The 24,439-nt window shown below is 47.3% G+C and overlaps 1 protein-coding gene across 1 annotated transcript; it reads right to left on the bottom strand.

Annotated features, from left to right (window-relative positions):
* Window positions 1-20,207: 20,207 nt before the first annotated feature.
* On the bottom strand, window positions 20,208-23,191 carry NKX3-2 (NK3 homeobox 2). The gene is made up of 2 exons (XM_048848851.2): window positions 22,382-23,191; window positions 20,208-20,741 (listed from the first exon to the last, which is right to left on the bottom strand). The coding sequence occupies exons 1-2, from the start codon at window positions 22,842-22,844 to the stop codon at window positions 20,266-20,268; spliced, it is 939 nt and encodes a 312-aa protein (XP_048704808.1). The 5' UTR covers window positions 22,845-23,191; the 3' UTR covers window positions 20,208-20,265.
* Between the last annotated feature and the right edge of the window lie 1,248 nt (window positions 23,192-24,439).

Below are 24,439 nucleotides of genomic sequence, written 5' to 3'. Positions count from 1 at the left end.
CTCGCACTCCCACTTTGATATGGGCAAGGGAGTCCCGCTGGTAGTAGCCAGGTTGGGAATTTTTTTAAACTGTGAACATGGCCTTGTCCCTGCCAACAAAGAGTTTTCAAACCATGTTAGCTTCTTCCTGAATAACTCAATTTAACCATAGCTCTTGTGAAAAAGGTGCTGCTCAGAAAGCTTCAGAAATCAGTGGAGAATGGGTCCAACCATGTCATAAAGTGTTTTACAAAACCTTGTTGTAACCTACCAAACCAACACAATGAGGTCCAAAACCACAGAACTCTCAAACCTGTGTTAGAATCACCTGTACCACAGGGACAGTGTTTCAATGCAATTCTCCAGAAAAATGCTCACACTGTTTGAAAGGTCTTTGTATGCAGAGCTTTCCGAGCTCTTTCCTTTTCTGAAGGCACAACTCACTACATCTCATATGAACCGCAGCAGCCGTCTATGCAAGGACACTATGTGTTTTCTCAAGTTCCTCAGTGCTAAATATTGCATCTCCAAATTCAGCACAGACTTAATGGCAATAGATTAGTATGAACCATTTTAAAATTCATTACACAAAGGAGACTAGATATTACATATGATTGGCTCATGAGTCATGAATGATGGTTACAGCATATAAATATGCCTGTTCTACCTGGATGTGTTGTGTCTCCATGCTTCAGACTACTTAGGAATACATTAGTGAATCCTTCACAATGACCTGGAGGCTCTTACTGTTATTATACTATGGTCTTTAATTTTTCCCCGCAACCAAAAGTCTAATTCCATTTCACTGTGTTGCTGGCCCATTTGACAGGTTCCCTAATGCTAAAGACTTAACTTGGCCGTGTCTATATCAGAGCTTCCTGTAAGTTGTATAGCGGACATTGAATAGGCCTTCTAAGCCAGGATGAATGTCATCATACCATATGTTGCAACGAGACCATTAAAGTTGACATTTAAGTTTTCATCATTATACTTCAAAATAAACACCCCTTGAAATGAATGACTTAATACCTCTCTCACAGCGATTGTTTTGGGCTATCTGCAGACTCACATCAGTTACACATTTGAATTTTTTCTCTGGAACACAGAGGGCTAGAGATTTTCAGTTTTTAAATAGCAGCTTAAATTCTAGAGCACAAGATGGTAAGCTCAGAAAAACAGTGCCAACTTGACAAGGTACCGGAAGTTGTTTCAGTTCAACATTGAGGAACAGGACTGGGAGCAGGCAGCACAGGGGCAGAGGTACTTTCCATGACACTATCCTTGCTACCTACATGGAAATGTAGCTTGGAGGTAGTCCAGTTCTGTGGTCCATTGCTTCCCTCTGAGCAGGTGCAGGAGACACCTAGTCATTCGCAGAATGGCTTCTGCAGAAGAAGGGTGGGCTAACAGAGAAGCAGTGTTCCCTACAGGACAACTCTTGTTTCTGTGCAGACCTCCAGGGCTAGAGAGGGTATGTGTCTTCCAAAGTCATCTGCCCCACAGTCTCCTCCCACCAACAGAGGAAGTGTAAGAAAATTCTGTGGCTGAATCCTCACCCTACTCTTCCATAATTGTTTGAAGGAGGAGTCTTTACTCTTACTTTCTTCATATCTGTAAGTCACCTATCTTCATGAGCAGAATAGGGGAGCAATAAGTATATTAACTGAGGGCCAAATCCCCTTAAAAGACATAGAAAAAATCTTTACAATTTCTTAAACACCACATTTGAATTTTATTACTTGTTTCGTGAAGTTCAGTACAAGGAAAGGAAAGGAAATTAACTCGTGCCATTCCATAAAGCACTTGGTGCACTTATCCTTCTAGCCCTTTAATGCGCCTGAGGCCCAGTCTTTCTCCAACTGAAATCAACAGCAATATGCCAATTGATGTCAGTGGGTGTAGGATTGGGCCTTTAATCCTGCAATTCTCACCCAAGTATGATTTCCATTGAACTCCATTTCTTGAATACAGGCAGCTTAAAGAGAATAATCCTTACACTCCTAAATATAGTCCCATTGATTTGACCCAAAAGTGTAAGTAACAGAAAAAGAAAGATACTAATTTTTTACAGCAAAAGCTGCTCCCCAGTATTTTAGACATAGGAATCAAGCATATTGTTGTGCATGTCTGTGTAATATATATAATATACACACACACACACTATATATATATATATATATATATATATATATATATATATATATATATAAACTTCACAATAATGAAGCACAGTTAAATTAAATAGAAATAGATTATTAGAAAATATCTCACCATGCTTTCCAGAATGCTAAATGCAAAGGCTTTTGTTGTAGTTTGTTTGTTCCAAGGATCTATCTCTCTGCCTAGACATTCCTAGTACTCCTCCACCAACACCACACATACACACACTCATTATAGCTAGGGTGACCAGATGTCCCGATTTTATAGGGAAAGTCCCTGATTTTGGATGCTTTTCCTAATATAGGCACCTATTACCCCCCGCCCCCATCCCGATTTTTCACACTTGCTGTCTGGTCACCCTAATTATAGCATTCAGTACAAGAATTGTTTTTTTAAACCCAAGGGCCCATACTGCAAACCATTCATTTGTGAGTAGACCAGTTCTCCCACTGAAGTCAGTAGACTAGCAGTTGTGAGTATAGAGGGTTCATTGGGCAAGGGTTTGCTGAATCAGACAATAGGTGTGCAGCTGAACAGCAAACAGAGCCATTGAGTTAAGTGAGACTGCTCCTAAACCTAGGGAGAGTGGGACTTAACCCTTTAAAAATAACTTTGTAGCTGGTTATTGGTTGAGGGCCAAACTTTGCTGGGACTATTCCCACTGATGTACCTTTTGGCCCCGTATATGTCTAACTGCAAATCATATCCATTTCAACTGCCTGCCTTTACAAGTTTGTCAGACATCTGTCAAGACATCATTTAATTCAGGCACTGGCATATCCCTAGAGTTTAAAAATGAAGTGGATACAAGATAAATACATGAAAACCATATCTTGTCATGTCCAAAAGCATCTATATGTCAGCTGATCGGGATGAGGGTGGTCTAGTCTAGAGGTCAGAGCAGGCATCAAGCTTAGTGGCTAGGATTAGAGCCATAGTCAGTAGTGAGGATCCAGAGCCAAGGGCCAAACTGGAAGGCAGAAACTGGATACCAGAGCCAAGGGTTGAGCCAGAGTCCACCATCAGGAGCCAGAGCCAAGAGTCAAGCTAGAGGGCATGAACGGGAGCAAGCAGGGTATCAGGCAAGGAGAGGTTCAAGGCAAGGGCAGGACAGAAACAATGCTGGATGCAAGGCAAGAACAACCAGAATAAGGTAACACAGGAGCAGGTACAGTGAAGGGCATGAACACTGAGAAACCAGTGAGGAGCTGCTGCAGTTGGCTTAAGAGCTAGCCTCTGCAGCCAATCAGGCAGGCTGTTGCAGGCCCATTGTACTGATGAAAGTGCCTGGAGACTAGCTCTGCTGCAGGCCCTGATTGCTGGCATTATAGTCATTCCTGACTCAATCCAACCTCCATGAGGGCTTCAGGACCCGAGCTACGATTTCCCAGCATTATGGGGCCTCTTTGAAGGAGGACAAATCCCACGAGGTGCAGTTGCAGGTCATTCTTGTGGGTGCAAGGGAAAAGTTGGTGTTTCTGACTAAGGAGAACCTGGCAGACCCAGTTAGATCACCAGGGTAGGTCTGGGTGAAGTTTTTTGCATGCATAGTTAATTTGCTGAATTAAATATATATTGGGTCAGGAAGTGAGAATGACTCTATATCCCTGTGTTTGGGGACCCACCTGGATCCCAGTTACTGCCCCAGCAAATACTTAATGATGTAGTCACAGGGGTTCTCAAACTGGGGGTCATACCCCTCAGGGGGTCAAAAGGTTATTACCGGGGGGGGGTCACTAGCTGTCAACCTCCACCCCCAAACCCTGCTTTGCCTCCAGCATTTATAATGGTGTTAAATGTAAAAAAGTGGTTTTAACTTGGGGTGGGTTGCACTCATAGGTTTGCTGTAGGGGTCACCAGTACAAAAGTTTGAGAACTAATGATAGTGGAACAGCTTCAGCAGGAGAGTTTTAGACCCAATGTGGAAGACCCAAGCTCAAATCCCTGCTCCAGATGAGATGGCCTGGGCACTTGACCCAGGGTCTCCTAGGGGCCCCCTGAATGCCCAAACCACAGGGAGGCACTTCAGCAGGAGAGTTTTAGACCCAATGTGGAAGACCCAAGCTCAAATCCCTGCTCCAGATGAGATGGCCTGGGCACTTGACCCAGGGTCTCCTAGGGGCCCCCTGAATGCCCAAACCACAGGGAGGCACTTCAGCAGGAGAGTTTTAGACCCAATGTGGAAGACCCAAGCTCAAATCCCTGCTCCAGATGAGATGGCCTGGGCACTTGACCCAGGGTCTCCTAGGGGCCCCCTGAATGCCCAAACCACAGGGAGGCACTTCAGCAGGAGAGTTTTAGACCCAATGTGGAAGACCCAAGCTCAAATCCCTGCTCCAGATGAGATGGCCTGGGCACTTGACCCAGGGTCTCCTAGGGGCCCCCTGAATGCCCAAACCACAGGGAGGCACTTCAGCCTCCACCGGTTTTAGCAATGGGGTTGCCGCATTTCCTTGGCTTTTAATAACATAAATAAAAGTTCTTATAAGTGCCTGAAAGGGACATGCAGTGTTTTGTTCTGGGTTGAAAAAGATATTTCATTCCTCCCATAATATCCCCCCTCCCACGAGAAAACTGATTGGTTTGGTTTGTGATCAGTCCAAAACTATCACCCCTCCCTCCCTTATTCAGTCTGGCAGACAAACCAATCAATGATTATTGGCACAGTTCTAGCCCTGGGGCTTTCTGTCCCGGCGGATTGACTCACCCTCTTCCTTGCTATATACCGGCTGTTGGAGGATCACCTTGAGCCATCTTTTGGCGTTTCGGATCAACAGACTTTCTGAGCCGGGAAGCCAGAGCTCCTGGTAGCCGGTTAGCAGTAATTGCCTTGAAGTGCCATAATTTTTTAACACGTAGTGGGGCTGATTTTCCATCGCATTTATATCGAACTCTAAGGCTAAGAAAGTATTTTGTTTAGTTCTCGGGGCAATTGCAGTAACACCTCAGAAATGCCGTGAAAGTTTAACTAGAAATAAACCTTCTAACCAAAATATCTCTGCGGAAATCAAGAAACTTTACTCAAGCAATTCCCGTAATCCTTAAGTATATAAGTGGACATGCTCATTGCCATAGTTATGCACCTAATTCCTCCATAGTAAGGAGTCTGATATAAAGTTTGGTTTGTCTGATCTTTGCAGAATCATTTTACAATAATCACCTGGGAAATATTAATTCTTTTGCCCATCTTATAGGAGGTTAACGGGAGATTTCCTTGCAGATGAGCTGTGGAACTGGGCCAGCTGAAGGTTAGATTGTAGACACACTGCAAGATAAAGCACCAAGTCAAAACTCAACACTTGAACGTAGATTTTAATTTCTTTCTCATATTAAATCGGTTATATAATGACTACAAATATTTGTTCTGTATTTTCCACAGGGGTTTTGCCCTTAGCGGACAATAATCAGCTACTGTTTTGTTAGCGCGTTTCTGGCTACAGAAGACAGCCCTATGGCCGCTGTCAAGGGCTCTTGACTGAATGATTAGATCGCTTCTGAATCAAGCATAATAAGGCAGAATGACTGAAGCGAACTCCATATGCGAAGACAACGTGAAATTCTCCCAGTTCTCTTTGTCTTTGTCCAGGGCCCACTTTGGTGCTTCGGTACCTTAGACCGTGACTTTCTTGCGGGTGTATTTATTACCTTCCAAAGAGTTTCAACGCCAGGATGGTTTTGCTTTGGTTTGGTTTTGATAAACCCAATGAGGCGAGGAAGCTTTGAGGAAGACCAAGCGCTGTAGCTTGGAGCGGGTCAGAGTGTGGAAGACAGCACTCGTTTTCTGTGCGCGCATTCAGAAGCGGTGGCGTCTATTTTCAAGGGGAACCTGACAAAGCCACATCCCTCTGCTTCATTTCTGAACGGAACGGCAGCGATTCTAGTATACAGAGCCGCCAGGCTGGTGTCACTGGTTAGCCCCTGCTGCTCTACACCAGAATGTCTCGTAATGAACTGTAATATATGTGATCTCTATTCTGTTTAAGAGGCTTTTCGTTTGTGCAGCTCTATTAGACCCTTGGTACCTCTAAAAGTAGGAATTCACGTCACGTGACGGAAAAGAATGTGGAAACAGAGTGAATGAGCTGGAGAAACAAACTGTAAATCCAGTTTGTCAGCATCTAGGCTCTGGTACTCTGGGCTCCTGGATTGCACGGGCTGCTTTCAGGCGGCGGCGGTAGCTGGTGCTTGGGAGCAAGTCGCTTTTCTTTTTAGATACCTTTGAGTTTCTCTGCTGCCCGAGCAGGGGGGATTCTAATCCATCGCCGCTGTTACAGCCACATGGACATAGTCTCTTTCCCTCACTGTCTCTTCTCTCCACTTTCTGTAACGCCCTCGGTTACTTTCCGAGGAACCTGAAAATACTTGGGTTGTTTAACAGGTTTCCGGCCAGGAGGTGCAATGAGGAGAGACCGCAAGGAGCAAATGTCAAAGTCGATCCCGAGTAAACACTTGGCAAAACGGCTGTAGCAGCAACTTAAGCTTCCCTTTCTGGGCCTTCTCCCAATAGCTCGAATAAGATCCCGTTCATTAAGAGCTACGGGCCCGGAAGCAACTGCAATGAACTGAGATCCTTTAATGAACACCCTCCTTCCCCTCCCCTTCTCCCCCCCCCCCCCCCCCCCAGCTCCCAGCAGTGCTGTGGCCGTGCGAGGCTCCTTTTCCAAATGCATCTGTGTGTATAGAAACCCACTCACACATATGTCTATTTTGGCCCCTGTCCTTATTCTTTCTGTACAGGTAGGCCTTGTGCTATTTTTTATATAGGACTGACTTGAATCGAAACATTTTCCGGAGACCGGACTGCAGGATTTGGCCTGGTGGCAGTATTATCCCCCTACCTGATTGCCGTCTCAACGGTTTTAACAGGAAGGACTGGGACATACACTTTCAAATGATTCCTGTCAGTGGAAAGGGTCCACGGAGGTTCTTAAACGTTAATGCTTTCTAGGCCCCCTAAACTTGAGAGACACTTTTAAAAATGGTAGGTTTCAGAGTAGCAGCCCTGTTAGTCTGTATTCGCAAAAAGTAAAGGCGTACTTGTGGCACCTTAGAGACTGCATCCGATGAAGTGAAGGAAAGCTTATGCTCAAATAAATTTGTTAGTCTCTAAGGTGCCACAGGTACTCCTTTTCTTTTAAAAATATAAATGCATTGGGTGCGATTTATTTTCTACGCAGCTTTTAAAGTGGAGATCTAGGCATTTTGGAGATCTTCGCACTTACTGACATTAACATCTTGGATAATAAATGCAGTATATCCACATGGGCATTTGGGGGTTTAGAAACTGTACAATGAAATCCCATACTCCAGGAAAACACATTAAAAATAGCCAAATAGTAACCTTGGGCAATACCCTACGCTCTTCATTCAGGCAAAACTCACATTGACTTAACTGGGAGCAGGATCCGGTCCTATTTATATTTTACAATCTGTAGGAAGGTGTCTAGGAGCTATAACTTTTCACTGAGTGAGAGATCCGTGTAATTATAACATACCATATTGCTGTGGTTTTCAGTTTGCTAATCTGTATAGACTGATCCATAAATCCTAAGGTAGGGACCTGATTCTGCTCTCATTAACTTTCGGGACTGATCTCACTGGGAACAGGACCAGTGTTCTGTTCATCTCGGTGGCGTGGTTTTATTTGTGTGTTTGTTGGCCGTTTACTTTGATTGCTACCTGCCAGAGGCAATGGCCATGTTTTTGTTCTGTGTTTGTACAGGGGCCTAGTCCAATGGGGCTCCTGTTCCATGGCTGGAGCTGCTAGGCCTACTGCAATACAAATATAATGAAATAATAAATAACAAATCACGGATGCCTGCTTAATAGGTGAAACAACAGAAAATCGATAGTGAATGACAGAATGTAGCGCCCTGTCCTTCATTTCGCTATTGTGCTGTTTCACACAGTAAACGACAATCCGCATCCGCTAATCCTTATTGCTAATCAGCAGAAAGACAAGCTGTTTGACTCCGGTTTTGGCATCTCTCTCTCCTCCACGTTGCGTAAATACGCGGGCATGACGTGTTCTCTAGAGCAGAACGATGCAGTCAGCAAATAAGGATCCGAACGAATTTCGGATCGAGCTGCCTCCCTAGCCTGGGCTTTCGCCAAGATTATCATCAGGGCAGAAGTAAATGGAGCCCTGTCCATCAGGCAGCAAACAGAGCAGAGCCTCCACCCGGGGTCTGTTGCTTTTGGGATCTGCCGGGAGCCGTAAGGTGAGGCGCGGGCGGGCGATCATTCCAAGGTTTGCTCGCCAGACGCCTTTATCTTCGGTGGTGGTGGCTGTACAATAAAGGGGGATTGCTCTGCTCCCAGAGGCCTTTTGCTACACACAGGGCACCATCAGTCTTCACTTATCGCTGCGACTTGAATGGGACCCAAGCAAAACAAAGCAGCTCCGAGAATTCTGCCGAGAGCTAATTATCTTGGGTCGACTCCACTTAAGTCTGAACAGCCGCAGAATGGCAGGGGACAATGTGCTCGCCAGGGATGCGTTTCCAAAGGTATTTCTGGGTGTTTCGCACGTTTGCGCAGGGGGGGCTGGCTGGCTCATCTCCCTCTCACACAGACAGACACATGCATGGGGCACAGCACCGGCTCAGAGCAGCTGGTTGAGCGCATTTCAGTGCCACGCAAACAGCGCGCTCAGACCTAGCTGCTGGGAAGCTGATCAGTCTGGGGGTGTAAAAGCTGATTTCCCAGGTGCAGGGAAGGGGGGCTGGACGGGCATCCCTCCCCCTCGAGCTGGGGGGACCGAGGGGTCCGCTTGCAGCTGAGCGGCCTGCTGAAATGGCCCCATTATCCCGCTGTGTTTCAGCCACATATGGCGGGTGGATTTAGGTGTCAAAAGGCGGAGAATTAGAAATGGTAATTGTCCGTCATTAGAGGCGAAACGTGATCTGTCACAACAACTGGAACATGTCTGGGCGCTAGCGAAAATAATTTGAATGATTAGCGCTCATTATGGATGTCAAGCCGCGTCCATTAAGTTGTATAAAGAAATTATCCTTGACGTGCGAAATCAAACTGCAAATATACAGGCCTGGCATTCCGCAGGCCCAGGGCCGGGAGGGGGCCGGCTTTGCTTCCCAGCGAGCTGCGGAGGGGCGATCAGCCCAGCCGAGCCCCCGCAGCTCGTCCAGCCCCAACCCCGCAGCCGAAGGGCAGCCGGCCGGGGGCCTGGCTCCTCTGGATCCCCACGTGCCCCGTTAGTTGTTCGCTATCCAGCCCCTGCCCTGTCATCCCAACCGCAGAAATCCCGCAGCGATGGGTCCCCTGCCCTCCCCGTGCAGGACAAAGTCCCACCCCGCAGCCTCTGCTTGCTGGGTATAATTCACCTGGAGGGGTGGGCTGGGCTGGGCTGGTCCTGCTAAAGCGAGAGGACCTTGTACACCGCAGAGCAGCTGGTACTGGAAGGGGAAAGAAGGAGGATACTGAGCTGTATCCGGAAAACAATTCACGTTGTATAGCCAGTGTGGCTACACACTGGGTTTCACCTTCCAGTGGTTTTCCACAGAGAGGAAGGGAAGGAGACAGACAAGGTCTCGTGCCCTGAATGGCTGACGGATACTCTGGAAGCTGTCACCTTCAGGGACACATCTCCACCACCTGTTGATGCTGGAGTCTTTGACAGAACCAGTCTCTTGAGTCCTCCCCCGGACCCGCCTGAGCTCATAGCCGCTCTCCTTCCTGTGGCTAATGGCAATATCAGTGCATTTAGAATGGCAATTCTGTCTCTGCATTGCAGCCAGACACCCGCCTCTCTCTCACACCCACACCCACCCCTCATTGCCTCTGCGCGAGAATACTGAAAAATGTTTGAAACTCAGCAGGATCTCCCGTTTATTAGAAAATATGCCTAAAATAGCGACAACCATTATTGCCTCTTTTAGAAAGAGAACTAATCTATTTTTTAAAAAGGTAGAGTGATGTGCCCTTACCATGGGATGCATTTATTGATTTTAATCCTGTTATTATTTAGGTAAGATTGCCGTATTTTTTTCTCTCCCTCTCCTCCTTGAATTTTAGAAATACCTTCGCTTGATCGCACTACAATTAACCTGATCTTTAAGTATGTTTTGGAAGCATAAAAGGTATAGACATATTTTTGAATTTATAGGCCATCCGTACTCTGCCATGGATTTTTAAGCAGACGTCCACATTTAAATCAAATCAATGGCACGATCTTCAGTTTGCACGATGGAAATCAGTCGGTTTTTGGTTTTTGGTTTTTTTTTTTTTTAGGGCGAGAACAAACCAGAAAAAAAGAACACTTGCCGTTCGTTGTATGCACAAATCGCATGGCTGAGAGAGAGTTCAGATGCTAATCTAAGTGAATGATGTAAATACACCCTCCGAGGGGTATGACACACAAATATTAGTATGTTTATAACAGGAAAATCAGGGCAAGTTTTCTTCATCTCGAGTTTTTGGGAATTTTTTCAATGTCCATATAAAGCTCCAGCTGTTTCCATTTTGCTGTTCTTAGTTTAAGTTGGGACTATAAATCACCCTTGATTCTGTGAAATTTTGTAATAGCTAAAATGAATCTTTGTCTCTTTCGTTTTCTAGTACTGTACACTCTGCAACCCCATAAAAAAGAAGGGCCAGTCAGTTCGAAAAAGAACGTTTATTACATCTGCACAGAAGGAAAAGTAACATACGGAATATTTCCCTGAACATTTCGAAATCGAAATGAGACGATCTTCTGAACTGCTCCATATTTGCATTTGCTAAAAAATCTGCAGTCACGATCAATTCCCCCAGGAATCCGTTGAAAGGCTCATCCACTATTTTATGTGTCTAGCGCCCTTATAACGGTTATTTCTGCGAGTTATCTTGTGCAGCCACTAATGAAGGGGACCTAGTTCAACATCAGGATTAGGAAACCAAGTCGCTGCTCCATTTAAAATATGAGCTTCCAGGCAGTGACCATCCAACAGACAAATATTTACTTTTTCGTTTTTATTCTTTTAGTTCTCAAATCTGGGTTGTTCCCTCAACAAGCCACAAGTCATACTAGTTCTTGTCAAAGCATTTCATCCCTAGTTATTGATGGAGTCCTTTGCGGCGCAAATCGGTTCCCTCCCGTAGTTAAAATGTGAGTCAAGGTACAGGGAAGGTACAAACGTTTAGTATTATCTAAGCCAAGAGAAAGGATTCCCTTTAGAATGGGAACAGCTACTGTACGTTGGTGTGGGAGGAGTGCTTATTCTTTGGGGGATCGCAAATGTGCTTGATGGGCCGGCCCAACGTGTGCGAGTCACGATTCAAACAAACAAACAAACAAACAAAAAACAGAGAAACAAACATCAGTTGTGAAAACGGAACTAAAGACACGGGTTGGCTGAGGTTCTGCTACAAACGTGTAAAGATTCCCGAACTATAGATCGCCTAGAGATTGACTAACTCTTATTTCCTTTGCCGCACTGACGGCTTATTTCCCCGACAGATCAATTTTTAAAAAGCAATGATCCGTGCCCTCCAAAAAAAGAAAAAAGCAAACAGCTTAAAATATAGCTTCCCCACCCCATTAGTTAGTGCTCATTATTAGTGTCTTTGTCACGTCTTATTTATATTGCAGTTACCACCCTGCATTGCTATTCGTCAAATTTGCATCGGGATTGTCCAGCTCCCGGGGCTACTCTAGCCGGACACAGGGGTCTGAAAGTCAGACTTCTGTTTGCTTCTTCAGCCTCTTTACCGGTCCCTAGCTCAGATTTCGTGTCCGAAGAGACCCCCGTTATTGGCATTATTACCATTAGTTATTCATATGATTCCTAAAGGAGACGTCGCCATTTTGTTTTGCAATCAGCCGCCCATGAAAAGGGGCCAGTGTAACGATTTCAGCGTCAAAGCCCTTGTTTCACCGACAGGACTGGAGTGCCGGGCGTGTTTTCATTTCCTGGTTTGGCTCTGCAAACCTTGCCCCGATTATACATTTTCATTAATAACGTATTCTTTGTCTGACCAGAGGGGCATCAGGCAAGAGCTTGCCCTAGGACGTGTGACACAGTGTCCACACGGAGTATAAGACAGCCGCTTACAGCCCTTACAAGTTGAAAATACAAGGGCGCTCTACAACGGCAGGTACCAGCTCATGGATCGGCGTCAGCTTGCAGTTTATTATTTTAGCAGCAGGAACGGGGACGGCTGGAGAAATCGGCTGGGGATCCCTTCCCCCCTCCCAAATCTGAGCTCTCGCTGGCGAAGAGGAGAAGCTCTTTCCCCAGGCCCTACACGTGTGTGTATATTTAATAGCAGACCTCAGGATAGGAGATAAGGAGAGTCATGCAAGAACCCCAGCGAGAACTGGCCTCACGGCCACAACCCGCGCCTGGGAGTCCAGTCATCTGTAACCTACAACTTTGTAAATATCACTTCGCCCTTGGTTTTTAGGGATAGTAGCCAGCGGCTAGACGGTTTCAATAATCGTAAGACTCTCCCCTGGCCGAGCAGAGGAAGTTGTGATTAACACATTGCACAGCCGTACGAGAGACCCCAGCTATTCCCAGGCCAAGTACTTCACTGGCCGGGAAAGTAAGAGGTGGAATCGAGCTCACCCCGTGGGAAGAAGCCAGGGCTAGTCCTACATCATTCTGCAGCTGTCCTCTGTGACAAGGCAAGCCACAGCCATTTTTGGTGGGCTCCCGAGGAAAATACATCCAGTCTGCCACCCAGACGAGGAAGGGGCTTGTATCTTCATGGAAGCCCACGGTGACTAAAAAAATTATATCGCTTTCTAATCTCTGCCTATGTTAAGATAATTGATGACATACATAGAGTCCTACCCCTGTGAGGCATCATTGCAAGGAAGAAATAGGAAGAGATCTTGAAGAGATCTAGCCCTCTTTTGGTGGGGGAAGGGATAGGGGAGGTTCTAGCTAAGCAGCCCTGATTTTGGCTGCACAGTTAGGGTTAGTTAGCCGCCTTCAATCGGACTTCAGGCGTGGGAGTAGTAGAGAATCCTGGTCACTAATTTCCTCCAGGATATGGGCTAAGTTTAGGTGCCCAGGCTGATCGGTTTAGATCTGAAATCACTAGCCCTTTCTGGCATCACAGACCTTACAGGACTCCCCCCGTGAACTCTGATAGGCCTGAAGACAATTACCAGCCCCTAGCTGGATTCGTTCCTCGCAGACATCCCAGATGGTACCGGGTCTATACTCCGCCTCACCGTGGGCAACCGTGCCTCTGCCCTGAGGGCACTCTCTGTCAGAGGACTAGAGCCAGCTTCATGCACACCTGAGGCTGCTGTGCTGGGGGGACGTAATGAAGCATTGTGAGCTGCAATATCGGCCGCCAGCTGATTAGATCTCTCTCGCTCTCTCTTCCCAAAATCGGTGAGGTTTCTTTGCTTTCTCCCGTCACCTGGCCATGGAAACATGGATGAAAGCAAATCGATGGAAGTTAAATTCGGACCGGATGGACAAGGTGCTGGTGCGTAGGCGTGGATGCATCTGCCTACCTCCTACTGCTCCCTCACCCAGATCGTGCATTTGCCGTTTCCTTTTGGATCTTACCCACACCTAAGTTCAGTCACAGCATCAGTAAACAGAAGTGATTGTTTCAGCAACAGTAAACAGAAGGCGAGGTGAACTTCTGTGCTTAGCTAGCAGATTGCCCCCTTTCCTTGCTGAGCCTCACAAGAGTAACCTGCCTCTTTCTGGGGAGCCCATGGTTCTTGGTCTTACTTTAGCGCCTCTAATCGTGCCCTGGCAAAGCAAGTGAAAGCGTCGGCGAGTGCAGAATGCAGCTACCCCTCTACTTCGTGGCGCTTGCTTTGGAAAATATCACACCTGTGCTTCACAGGCTACCCATTTACTTCCAAGTGCCAATCAAGGTCCTGGCCAAGTTGATCTTGGAGACCAATTCTCCTGCCATGCTTCATCTCCACAATTGAGTTCGGTTGGGAGCCCGTGGTTGACAGTCCCCAGTTTGAATTATGCAGGCTGGCCGCTCCATGAGGTGGAGAGTCTTTGCCTCCGTTATTAGCTGTCCCCCACCGGTCCCACCACGTACCCTTTTCGGTGAGCATCAGAGCACAAGGCGCAGTTCATCCCTGTTTACTCAGGCTTCCGGGTGCCTGAGGGAGATGAGCCGCAGCTGGAACGGGCGTTGGGCTTTTTTAAAGTGATGTTTTAAAAATGTTTATACGTGCTCCCAGCTAGTACAATAGATACATTTGTATAAGACGTTTCCCTTAATGAATGTAATTTCATTAAAAACAAAAGTAAGGCGAGGTGAACTTGATCACTATAGCTGGTGGATATTTCTGATATGCAAATCAGAAGTGAAATGGTTAATTGTGTTAATAATAAGACTTGGTATTTATACATTGCCTTACCTCTTCCAGGGTCTAACAACCCATGTCCCTTCGGGCTGTTACTGCAGGTTGGTTCCACACCCAAGCCTATCCTGTATCCGGAGGACTATCACTGATAAGAGAATGGCCTGTTGCTTGTAAGTTGCTTTAAAGCCACAAATGGTTCTTACCTCCACAATTGTTAACAACCGCATCCTTTGCAATTAGGGTGATTTTTTTTTAACATGACATTTTAGCTTGTCTACGCTAAATTCCGCAGATCCCCCAGCATCTGTGGATTTCTGTGCTCAAATAGCCTCTTTTGTGCCTGTTCAACAATTAAGTGAGCTGTAGCTCACGAAAGCTCATGCTCAAATAAATTGGTTAGTCTCTAAGGTGCCACAAGTACTCCTTTTCTCTTATTGTTTATCTACAATTTTATGCAACGGCTGCAAATAAATGACATCTCCCTCAGAAGACGCTGCAAATTGCCAGCCCCCTATGGCATCCGTTTCTGGAATCGTAGCGACCCAGCGGTCCTACAGTCCTCAATCAGGCAACTTTCCCATTCCAGTAAACATGAGACGGGGCGGATTAATACAGACGTGTAGTCTGCAGGTACAGTCTCTGAAGCATCTTTATTTCGTTAACCGAGCTTCGAAATGCGGATGTTTACTCCAGCTAGCCTTTGTACTTGCGGTGCAATAGTGGTGAGATACCCTGACTTTAGGGAGTGCGTTTGAATGAGAAATATAACGGTGATTTCCAAGCTGCAGGCTTCTTAAGGGAAGCGAGAAGTGAAATGAAAGTCCCCTTTTTATTGTCCCTTGCTAGCAAACACACACACGTACGTGTGTGTCTCCCCCTAGTCCCCTCTGAGCTGAAATGAAAACCTGATCCCAGTACGTTGTTTGTTCCTTGCCTGCAAAAGCACTTCCCAGCCCACAGAAATTCCCTCCTTGTATTTAGCCGTTCGCCCGTCAATAGAGCTGCAGAGGCCACGTTACCCCCATTAACCTTTTCATCACCTTTGCTCCCAAAAAAATTCCTTATCACAGTTCACGTGGATTCCCTTGGAACAAGGGCAGGTGCGATCTCTTGTCCACTGGGTTTTCAACGCTCCATTAAGCAGAGGCCCAGTGTCGCTGAGATGGGCGAGGCTGGGGGGAACGGGACCGTGTCGAGGTCAGAGTAACAACGACGTGGAAGAACCGGACACAATGTGGTTGAAACCAGAGTCTCCTTTGAACAGAGAGATTTAATTGTCAGTATTTTTTTCTTATGACATTTTAGGCTAGACTGATCTCTGTTTTGATTGCTTCTGCATCTCTATGGACACAGGGAAACATATCCTTTCATGTATGTGGATGTATATATATAGAAAGATACACAAAGATAAATACAGTATTAGATCATACAACAATTTGGATTCTCTTCTCTTTAGTTGGAGCTTCTCGTTTTACTAATTGACTATTTTTTTTTAATATTTAAAAACCGTTTCTGCCAAGGAGTGGGTGGATATTTATTCACACTAATTATTGGACTGATTTGCAAGGTTTCCCGCTTTTGATATAAAAATCTCAACCAGGACACCTCTTTCAGATAAATTTAAGCGGGTTTTAATCACTGAAATGTTGCTGACCACAAGAAATGCATGTTTTGAGATGAAGCGCTGATTTTTAGAGTCAATATCCTACTCTGTTACACCGGTGTAAATCCAGAATAATTCTATTTACTTCAGTGAAGTTACGCTGAATTTACAGCGGATTTTTCCCTTCAAGGGAAAATAAAAAACAGATAATTATTTCTACATTGTAAAGTGTAAATCATTACTTTAAAAAGCGGGGGGTTTATTTTAAGAATGATCAGTTTCATTTTCTTCTGGTTTAAAACACATGTACTGTTTCTCAAACAGGTTTTATCAAAGACAAGAGAAGGAAATTTTAGTCTTTTAATATTCGATAGCTGGATGTTAAAAAAAAAAAAAAGCCAAAACGTCAGAATAATTTCATATAGATCATCCTCGATATTGTTTACCTCTAGTAAAAAGCACCATAAACTATGCGTTATGAATTCAAAGACAACTAGTTTGATTCTTTATCATACATGTGCATAGTTACAGCTCCCAAAAAGCAAAGCCCTGTGTAATGTTATGGCTACAGAGACGCATAATCTACACTTTCCTTTCATTTTACGTTTTCCTACAGCACTATATGGATTAAAAAAAAATCCATAAAAACACGTTAAATTATAATCAAAAGAAAGCTTCAGCATAACCCACAGAATCATAGAATATTCGGGTTGGAAGGGACCTCAGGAGGTCATCTACTCCAACCCCCTGCTCAAAGCAGGCCCAATCCCCAATTTTTGCACCATCCCTAAATGGCCCCCTCAAGGATTGAACTCAAACCCTGGGTTTAGCAGGCCAATGCTCAAACCATTAAGGTATCCCTCCCTCCAAAACCCAATATACTACAAAAAACCTTAGAAACCCAAACGCATCCTTCAAATCGCTACCCAAGAGCTTGGGCCAGATCCTCCTCTGGTGCAAATGATCATCACTCCTTTGAAGCCAATGGCGCTCTGACAATTTACACCAGTTGAGACGGTCTGAGTTAGCGTTAGGAAGAGAAGATCCTGCGCCTTCCTGCGTGCAGAAGCTGCAACCATGAAAAGAAAATCGGGAAAAAAAAGTTAAAACGTGTGTTGAGAGGATCCATGGGTTATCGGGAACTTTAAAGGGGCAGAGAAGGGCCTCGAACTTGTAACCCAAAAGTCCCATTCATTTTCATGGGAGCTTCGCCTGAGAAAATACTTTAGGCCTAAGGAATTGCGTTCCATTTCCCTCCCCCGCAACATAATCGAAATAAAACAACCCCCACCTCCTCGTTCCCAATTCGCTCCCCCTCCTCCCCTCCGCCAGACCCTGCTGGAGTTTCTGAACATTTTCCTTGCAGGAGTAATATTTGTACATTGACCACGGGAAACGTACAAACTTTTAGATCGCGTGAAAACTGATATTTACAAGGAAGAACAAAACTCTCCCCAACTCCACTTGCCAAGGCAAACTACTCCCTGGGGTTACGAAAGATACCTCAGCGCAGGGGAGCCGCTGGGGGTGGGCGGTGGATTTCCAGGTCTCTCCTCCCACCGAGGAAATCGCTGCTAGAGAATTCCAGCTGTTCACGGCCATGCAGAGGGAAAGGAGAGGTTGGCCTTCCCTGAATAATTTAAAGGAGGAAGATGAATCTCAGAGTATGCAGACCTATGTATATTCCGTGGGTGGGGCATATTCCATAGATGGGAGCACATAAACCCAATATCAGACGCTTAATTGTGGAGCCTTTGTGGAGTATAATAACCACCAAGAAAAAAAGGGTTCGTTAGCAAAGTAGCGTTAGGGATTCAGGGGGGGAGGAGAAAGCATTGGGACATGGCTCAAGTCACGCACACGTCCAGAGGTATAAATATACTAAATTGCGTTCAGGTCTGCTTACAAAATCGGTTTCGCTACTTCGGTTCTTTCGAGCGATTCTTTTGTGTGAGAATCATACGAAAGTCCCTGTCATCAGCCTGGAAGGGAAAGTAGTGTAACAAAAGAGGGCAGGGAAAAGTGATGAGATCTTGGCAGCCGTCGCCCATTATCATGTGCCCGTGTCCAAGCGTCTCCACCCTGAAAAGGACTTCACTGCACGAAACAAGAAAGCCTAAATCTCTTGAATTCGGTCCCGGACACGAATAGGAATTTGAACGGAATTTTTAGACATAATTTACGCGTGATACTCGAAAAAGCCGTGAGCCTCAGCTGGAAAGTACACAGTCATCGGCACACACACAACTCACGAAGCCTCAAATTCTCCCCCAGTATTTTCCCCTGGTGTACAATTCCAGAGGAAATAAAACACCAGTAGGATCATGCTGCCACAGCATTTTGTAATCGTTTATAGATTTGCTTCAGGAACTTTTAGGGGATCAGTTCAAAGGAGGGAGGCTGCCCCAAGCGGCTATTTCATTTTTATACGGATTTCGTAGTTTAATTAAGAACTGGAAGTTTGGAAGGCGATTCTCCGCCTACCCGATCCAGTTGTGCAACTTTAAGCGTCGACCCCGGCTATGCACAGCGTGATGGGATTATTAGGTAAGCACAGCAGACAGGAATGAGACAGTGGAATAATGATTTTGCCATTTTGTGGGTTGAAATTATTAAATAGGCTGCCGACGACTTGCTCAATACAATAATAAATAATCATAATAAAAAGCCTTCAAAATAATAATCAAAAATAAAAGAAAGGAAAGCTGCCCACCCACGCACATTCCTCCAGAGCGGATTGTGGATTGTTAATCGATCCAGTGCACAAAAACCCTTACTCCTCAAGACCTTTCTAAAGCAAAGCGTACCCTCTGGATAAACTGCACTTTCAGGGGTGTACAGTGTAAAAATCGAATTGTACTCGTCCAATCAAATATTTCGGAATTTATATTTTAGCCTATAATTATAGCGAGTATTCTGACTTCACTGCATCCTAAATGTAAGTTAACTAGACAGAGTATAAAATATTCAAACCTCTTTCTCAGAAGGAAAGGAGACCTATTGCCGTTCTGAATATATTGGATCAGATATATGTCAATACCTCTAACGTCAATGGTCCGCAGATTCACTCCAAAATGTATTGATCTAAACTGTCTTCCGCTAGGGAAATGAAACATTGTGTAGTGGAACAATAAGGGACGACAGTACTGCAGTGTGGGAGAGGAGAGAAGATACTTTCTAAACGAACAATATCTGTGCGTATTTAGAATTCTATGTAAAACGCAGAAAGGACACGATGGACGTAACTATGTGTTAAACTAAAGTTTATAAATTAAAAAAGTACAGCGGATAGCTTACAAACATTCACAATTCATTTAAAGTAAATAATCTAGTTGAGTGCACAGTGCCAGTAAAAGAGGAAAAAGCCACGAATTACCTTGTAAGAAAGAGACTGTTATATTACTGAAGTAGATCACAAACCCACAGGATAGGTTTGCTGACGAATTTAAAGACAGAAAAAGAAAAGGCACTGAATGGTACTAATTTTCCCCATTAACTCCATTTTTAAAAAGCCTGACTAGAAATATTCACATTGAATATAAAAATAATAACTTTAGTACAACTGGAAAGTGCTAAAAACGCGTTACTTCTCCCTCCCCCAACCCCCACCAAGGAAAGATCCGAGGGAGAAAAGAGGTCTGGCTTTTTGATACAGGGCTCACCCTTTTGTGACACATCTGTCCTTTGCCATGGACCATGAAGAACAGGAATAACACGGGCAACAAGAGAAGGGGGGATTTGAAAGAGGTTCCTTACATTCAGCACCATACAAGGCACACACGGTTTGCAACGATTTGGAAGACCAACAAACAGAAAAATAATCTTCCTTTCAGTCCATGGGGGGAGTCCTTGATCTCCTGTTCTGATCTAGGTTTCTTTTTCCTTTCTCTCACACCAGATTCGGGTCTCTATCAATCCGGAGCAACAATATCAGCAAAACAAAAACAAACAAGCAAGTCTACACGGAATAGAGTGACAACATGGATACCATGAACGAGTCGTGCCGAATTAGAAGAGTCCTCGGCTTGGGGGGGTGGGGGGAGGGGGAGTTTGCAAAAGTCACAACGTGGAAAGGAGGGGGAGGGGGAAATTACCCAAATAACAATAATAAAAATAATCAAATAAAATAAAAATAATAATAATAATAAATACTGTCCGGTGCATACAGTCCTGCAGCTGGGGCTCGGGGTTGCTTTGGATCGGAGAGGGCTGAGGCTGGTCAGTCTCATGGAGTCCCCGCGGCTGCGGTGCAGGTGGACAGGGCCCACCCGGGCAGGCAGTAGTAGGGGTAGTAGTAGGAAGGCTGCAGGGACAGCAGCGAGGGCGGCCTCAGCATCTCCCCCGGGTGATACTGTCTCTGATCGTCCCGCACCAGCACTTTCACCGCCACTTTCTTGGCGGCCGGGGCCGAGGCCAGCAGGTCCGCGGCCATCTGGCGCCGCTTGGTCTTGTAGCGGCGGTTCTGGAACCAGATCTTCACCTGGGTCTCGGTGAGCTTGAGCGAGGCGGCCAGGTCGGCTCGCTCCGGGCCCGAGAGGTAGCGCTGGTGGTTGAAGCGGCGCTCCAGCTCGAAGACCTGCGCGTGGGAAAAGGCCGCCCGGGAGCGCTTCTTCCGCGGCTTGGGGGCCGCCTGCTCCTCCTCCCCGGCCAGCAGCTTCTCGCACTTGCTGCCTCCGTCCTCCTCCTCCGGCGGGCTGCGATCTGCGGGGGAGAGCAACAGCCGAGATCAGAGACAGGGCAGGCTGCGGCAGAGCAGGTCAGCGACCCAAACCCAGGGACAGTGGGGCGAGGGGAGATCGTCACCCCCGCAGTGCGGCCTCCTAGGCACCGCTCAGAGGGCAGGCCTAGGCCCCCAGCAGGCCAGGTTCACGGGGAAGGTCACACAAACCCAGCGAGGCACGGCTCGGGGTTGAGGCACCAATGCACCCCCAAACCCAGCCAGGCACAGCTCAGGGGTAGGCCGCACTGCACCCCTCCTTATGCAGGCACAGTTCAAGACTTTGGACCGCTTGCTTTATAGGTCTCATTTCATCCCCGCAGGGAGGGTGGCAGAAGACGCAGCCAGAAACAGGGCCAAGCTGCATCCCCCAGACCAGGGGTATCTTAGGGGACCACGGCACCCCCTAGCCGGGGAACATGTTAGGATGTGCCACAGCCCCGCTCAGATAGCCCTCGCTCGGGGCTGGGGGGGGGGTGTCACAGGCTGGCACAGCTCCTCCCACCCTCACTGAGGCAGAGCTCCAGGGGCTCCTAGGCCCTTTCACACACACTCGGCTGTGCACACGTCTCGTTCATAAGGAACAAGCGCTTGCAGGGCAGCTAGTGATCAGTAATTAGGGAGTATTTGTGGGATGGCTTATCTTTTGGGAGCACATCAGAGAGAGCAGGCTTGCTTTCCCCTGTGGTTTTGCATTTCTCTCCTTTCATTGCACTGTTCTGCCCCTCCCACCTCTGTCATCGGGACTTGTCTGGCACTCGGGGGCCAAGGGGATGGCTCCCTCCTTTGCCATCCTTATTTTTTGTCGTCAATTGCCTGACCCATTCTTTTAAAACATAAATAAATCCCTGGGGGGGGGGGGGAAGCGCCTCTGACCCAAGGCCTGTGGGAGTAAAAGGGCAGCTAGAAAACAGTTCACTTCTCACAGGGAGGCCTCCAGCCGCCAGCAGGGAGCTTGCCCCCAAATGCAAGGCGCGGTGAGGTTCTATTTCCTTTAGCACAAAGGAAACTTCTTCCAACGTCCAGTCAGGTGAATCTTTGTAACAACTTGTCTGACCAGCAGTTCCAGATTACAAAGCTGGTGGCCGGTGGCTGGTTATTGTGACTGATCTATGTAGCTGTCCCATTCACCCCCAGGCTCTGTCCCTCTCTATTACGGGCTTTCTCTGAGTCCTTCTGCCCCCCTCCCCCCAAAAAATCTCTATTCTGATTCTCCTTCCTTGTGAGATGCCCGAGCTACAACCACTAGCCAGCGCCCGCTTTGGGAGAGCTCTGGACAGACCGATTCTCCTTCGCCCTTGGGGACGGGCCCGGCAGTAATCACAGACCCTGCCACGCCAGGGCTGGGCCACCATCAGGAGCTGGGGACTGGTGGGCGCAGAGAGGTCTGGGCCAAGCATCAGGGTGCTGGGCATCGCCAGTGTCCGGGGCACCTGGGCACACAGGGAAACGGGTGTCCAGGGTCTCAGAGGGCTGATCGCAAACCCCAGGGGAGCGGGAGTCCCCGCTCTCTAAGGCACATGGCGCTCAGCGGCCGGCACTGGGGCGGGGAGGCATCAGGGCTCCACCCGCCTGCCACTGGGGGGTCCTCCTCGGCCCCTGGCCTCTCCCCCCACAAGCGTACCTGAAACGCTGGCCGACATCTCGCTGTCACTGAGGCCCGGGGGCTCTTCCTCCTGATCCCTGGGCTGAGCCTCCCGCGCAGGCCGCCCCCGACCAGGGGCCTCTCTGGAGCGGGCGCTGTTGCCGGGCGGCCCCTGCGGCACCCCGGTGCTCTCCTCCTCCGAGCGCCTCTCGCCCTCGTGGTCGTCGCTGAGGGCCGAGTCCGAATCCCAGCCCGCCGGGGCTCCCATCGTCCTCCCGGCCGCCGCCGCCGCCGCCGTAGCAGCCCGGGGGCAGGCCCGGGCCGGCAGCAAAGCCTCGTCCGCCGCGCCCGCCCTCTCGCCGAACAGCCTCCAGCAGCAAGCCGGCGTGGTGGGGGTGGCCGGCGGCGGCCGCCCCGCCAAGTGCTGAGCGCGCTCCTCCTTCTTGTTGAGGATGGCCTGGATGGAGAAAGGCGTCAAGGCGTTACCGCTGCGGACAGCCATCTGCCCCGGGGGGCCGCGCGGGGGAGCGGGGAAAGAGACACAGAAGCGAGGGCTGCTGCCGAAGCGCCCTGGTGCACCAGCGCCCGCCCTGGCCCCGGCGCCAGATCCAGTCTCCGCCCGGATCCCGCTCCTTCAACTGGGAGACTTCATCGCCGCCCCCGGCTGCAGCCCCTGCTCCCCGGCCCGGAGAGAGCGAGCGGCGGTGCGGGGCTGGGGACGCTTTAATACGCCGTTCCCATGCAGCCCTCCCATAAGAGCCTGGATGGCTGCCTGGCCTGGGGGCTGCCCCTGAGCCTCCCTAGCTCCTTCTCCCCGGCGGCAGCAGCGGGGTCCCGCGCGGCGCTGGACTTTTTCCTGCCTCTATCTGTTCCTTTGCTCTTTCCTGCTCCTTTTTCTCCCAGCCCCGGTGTCATTCCTCACCTATGAGTGACAGCCCCGACCCCGAGCCTTCCCATTGGGCAGCGCTCCGCGCGGGGTGGGAGTTGATTGGCGCGCCACAGCTGGAAGCTGTTGATCTTCAGACAGAACTGGGCGAGTTGAAGGGAGTCGGACGTGGGCTAGTTAACCCCTTCCTCTCTGGGGCGGGGGCTGCTTGTCCGTATCACGGACGCCCTTCAAGCCTAGCGCGATCTACCCGCTACGAATAGACCTTCTGTACCCTAACCTAAGGGGTTTACAGAACTATATTAGCCCTTCAACGTTTCATTCTAAACCCGTGATGGCTCAAAGGATTGCCTCGGTTTTCCATTTATAATGTACGCGGTCCTCTGACTTTCTATATTATGGTTTCACCCCAAACAAATGCTCCGGTTCCTTGTGAAAAACCATGTACTTAATCCGAATCAGTAGTTCTCAGAGTTTCGGGGGGCTTTCCCCTCCTCCTAGGTGTTGGTTAAATTAGGAAATCGATGTAGTGACCCGCTTTTAAAATATGGTTTAATTAAAAGTTGAAACAGTCAATGGAAACGTAAACAGTGTTCCAAATTAGGAAACCTTTGAAATGCGGCTCTCTAGGAAGAGTCTTTAACATTATTTATTTCATAGTCTGTTAGGGACTGTAAAACTGCCCTTGAATTAAAGCTGCGTATGCTATTTAGCTTTATATTGTGGAGAAAAACTTTCAGACTTTGGGCTGCTTGCTTTATAGGGATCAGTCAAAATTTCTTCAACAATTTTCCAAGGCGGGGTGTTGTTTTTTTTATATTTTAGTTATTTACAATTTGATGGTTTTATATTAATGATTATCTTAATCTAATGGGACTTTTAAAGTCTTTTTTTTTTGTTACTGCGATTAAAAGCTGTTCTTACTTCTAAATCGCTATTTGACGGAAATAAAATAACTCTAAATAACAGGAACATTTTGGAAACTATGAAACCAACACTTATTTTCTAAATGTTACTCATTTAAACATATACAACAAATGTGTCTCTAGTATCATGTTTTATTTTCGCCTTTAAAAACATTGTTGCTCTAATAAAATATCGAAAAATCCCGACTGGAGTATTAAAAAAGTAAATGAAAACTATAATCTCAGTGCTACAGCTCTGAGTTTTGGGCTTGGTGATGAGGGCCAATACAATGAGAAAGATCATAT

The sequence above is a fragment of the Caretta caretta genome, chromosome 4 (genome assembly GCF_965140235.1).
Source record: "Caretta caretta isolate rCarCar2 chromosome 4, rCarCar1.hap1, whole genome shotgun sequence".
NCBI lineage: Eukaryota > Metazoa > Chordata > Testudines > Cheloniidae > Caretta > Caretta caretta.
The sequence above is the reverse complement of the archived record's forward strand: the minus strand, read 5'-3'. Positions and strand labels throughout refer to the sequence as shown.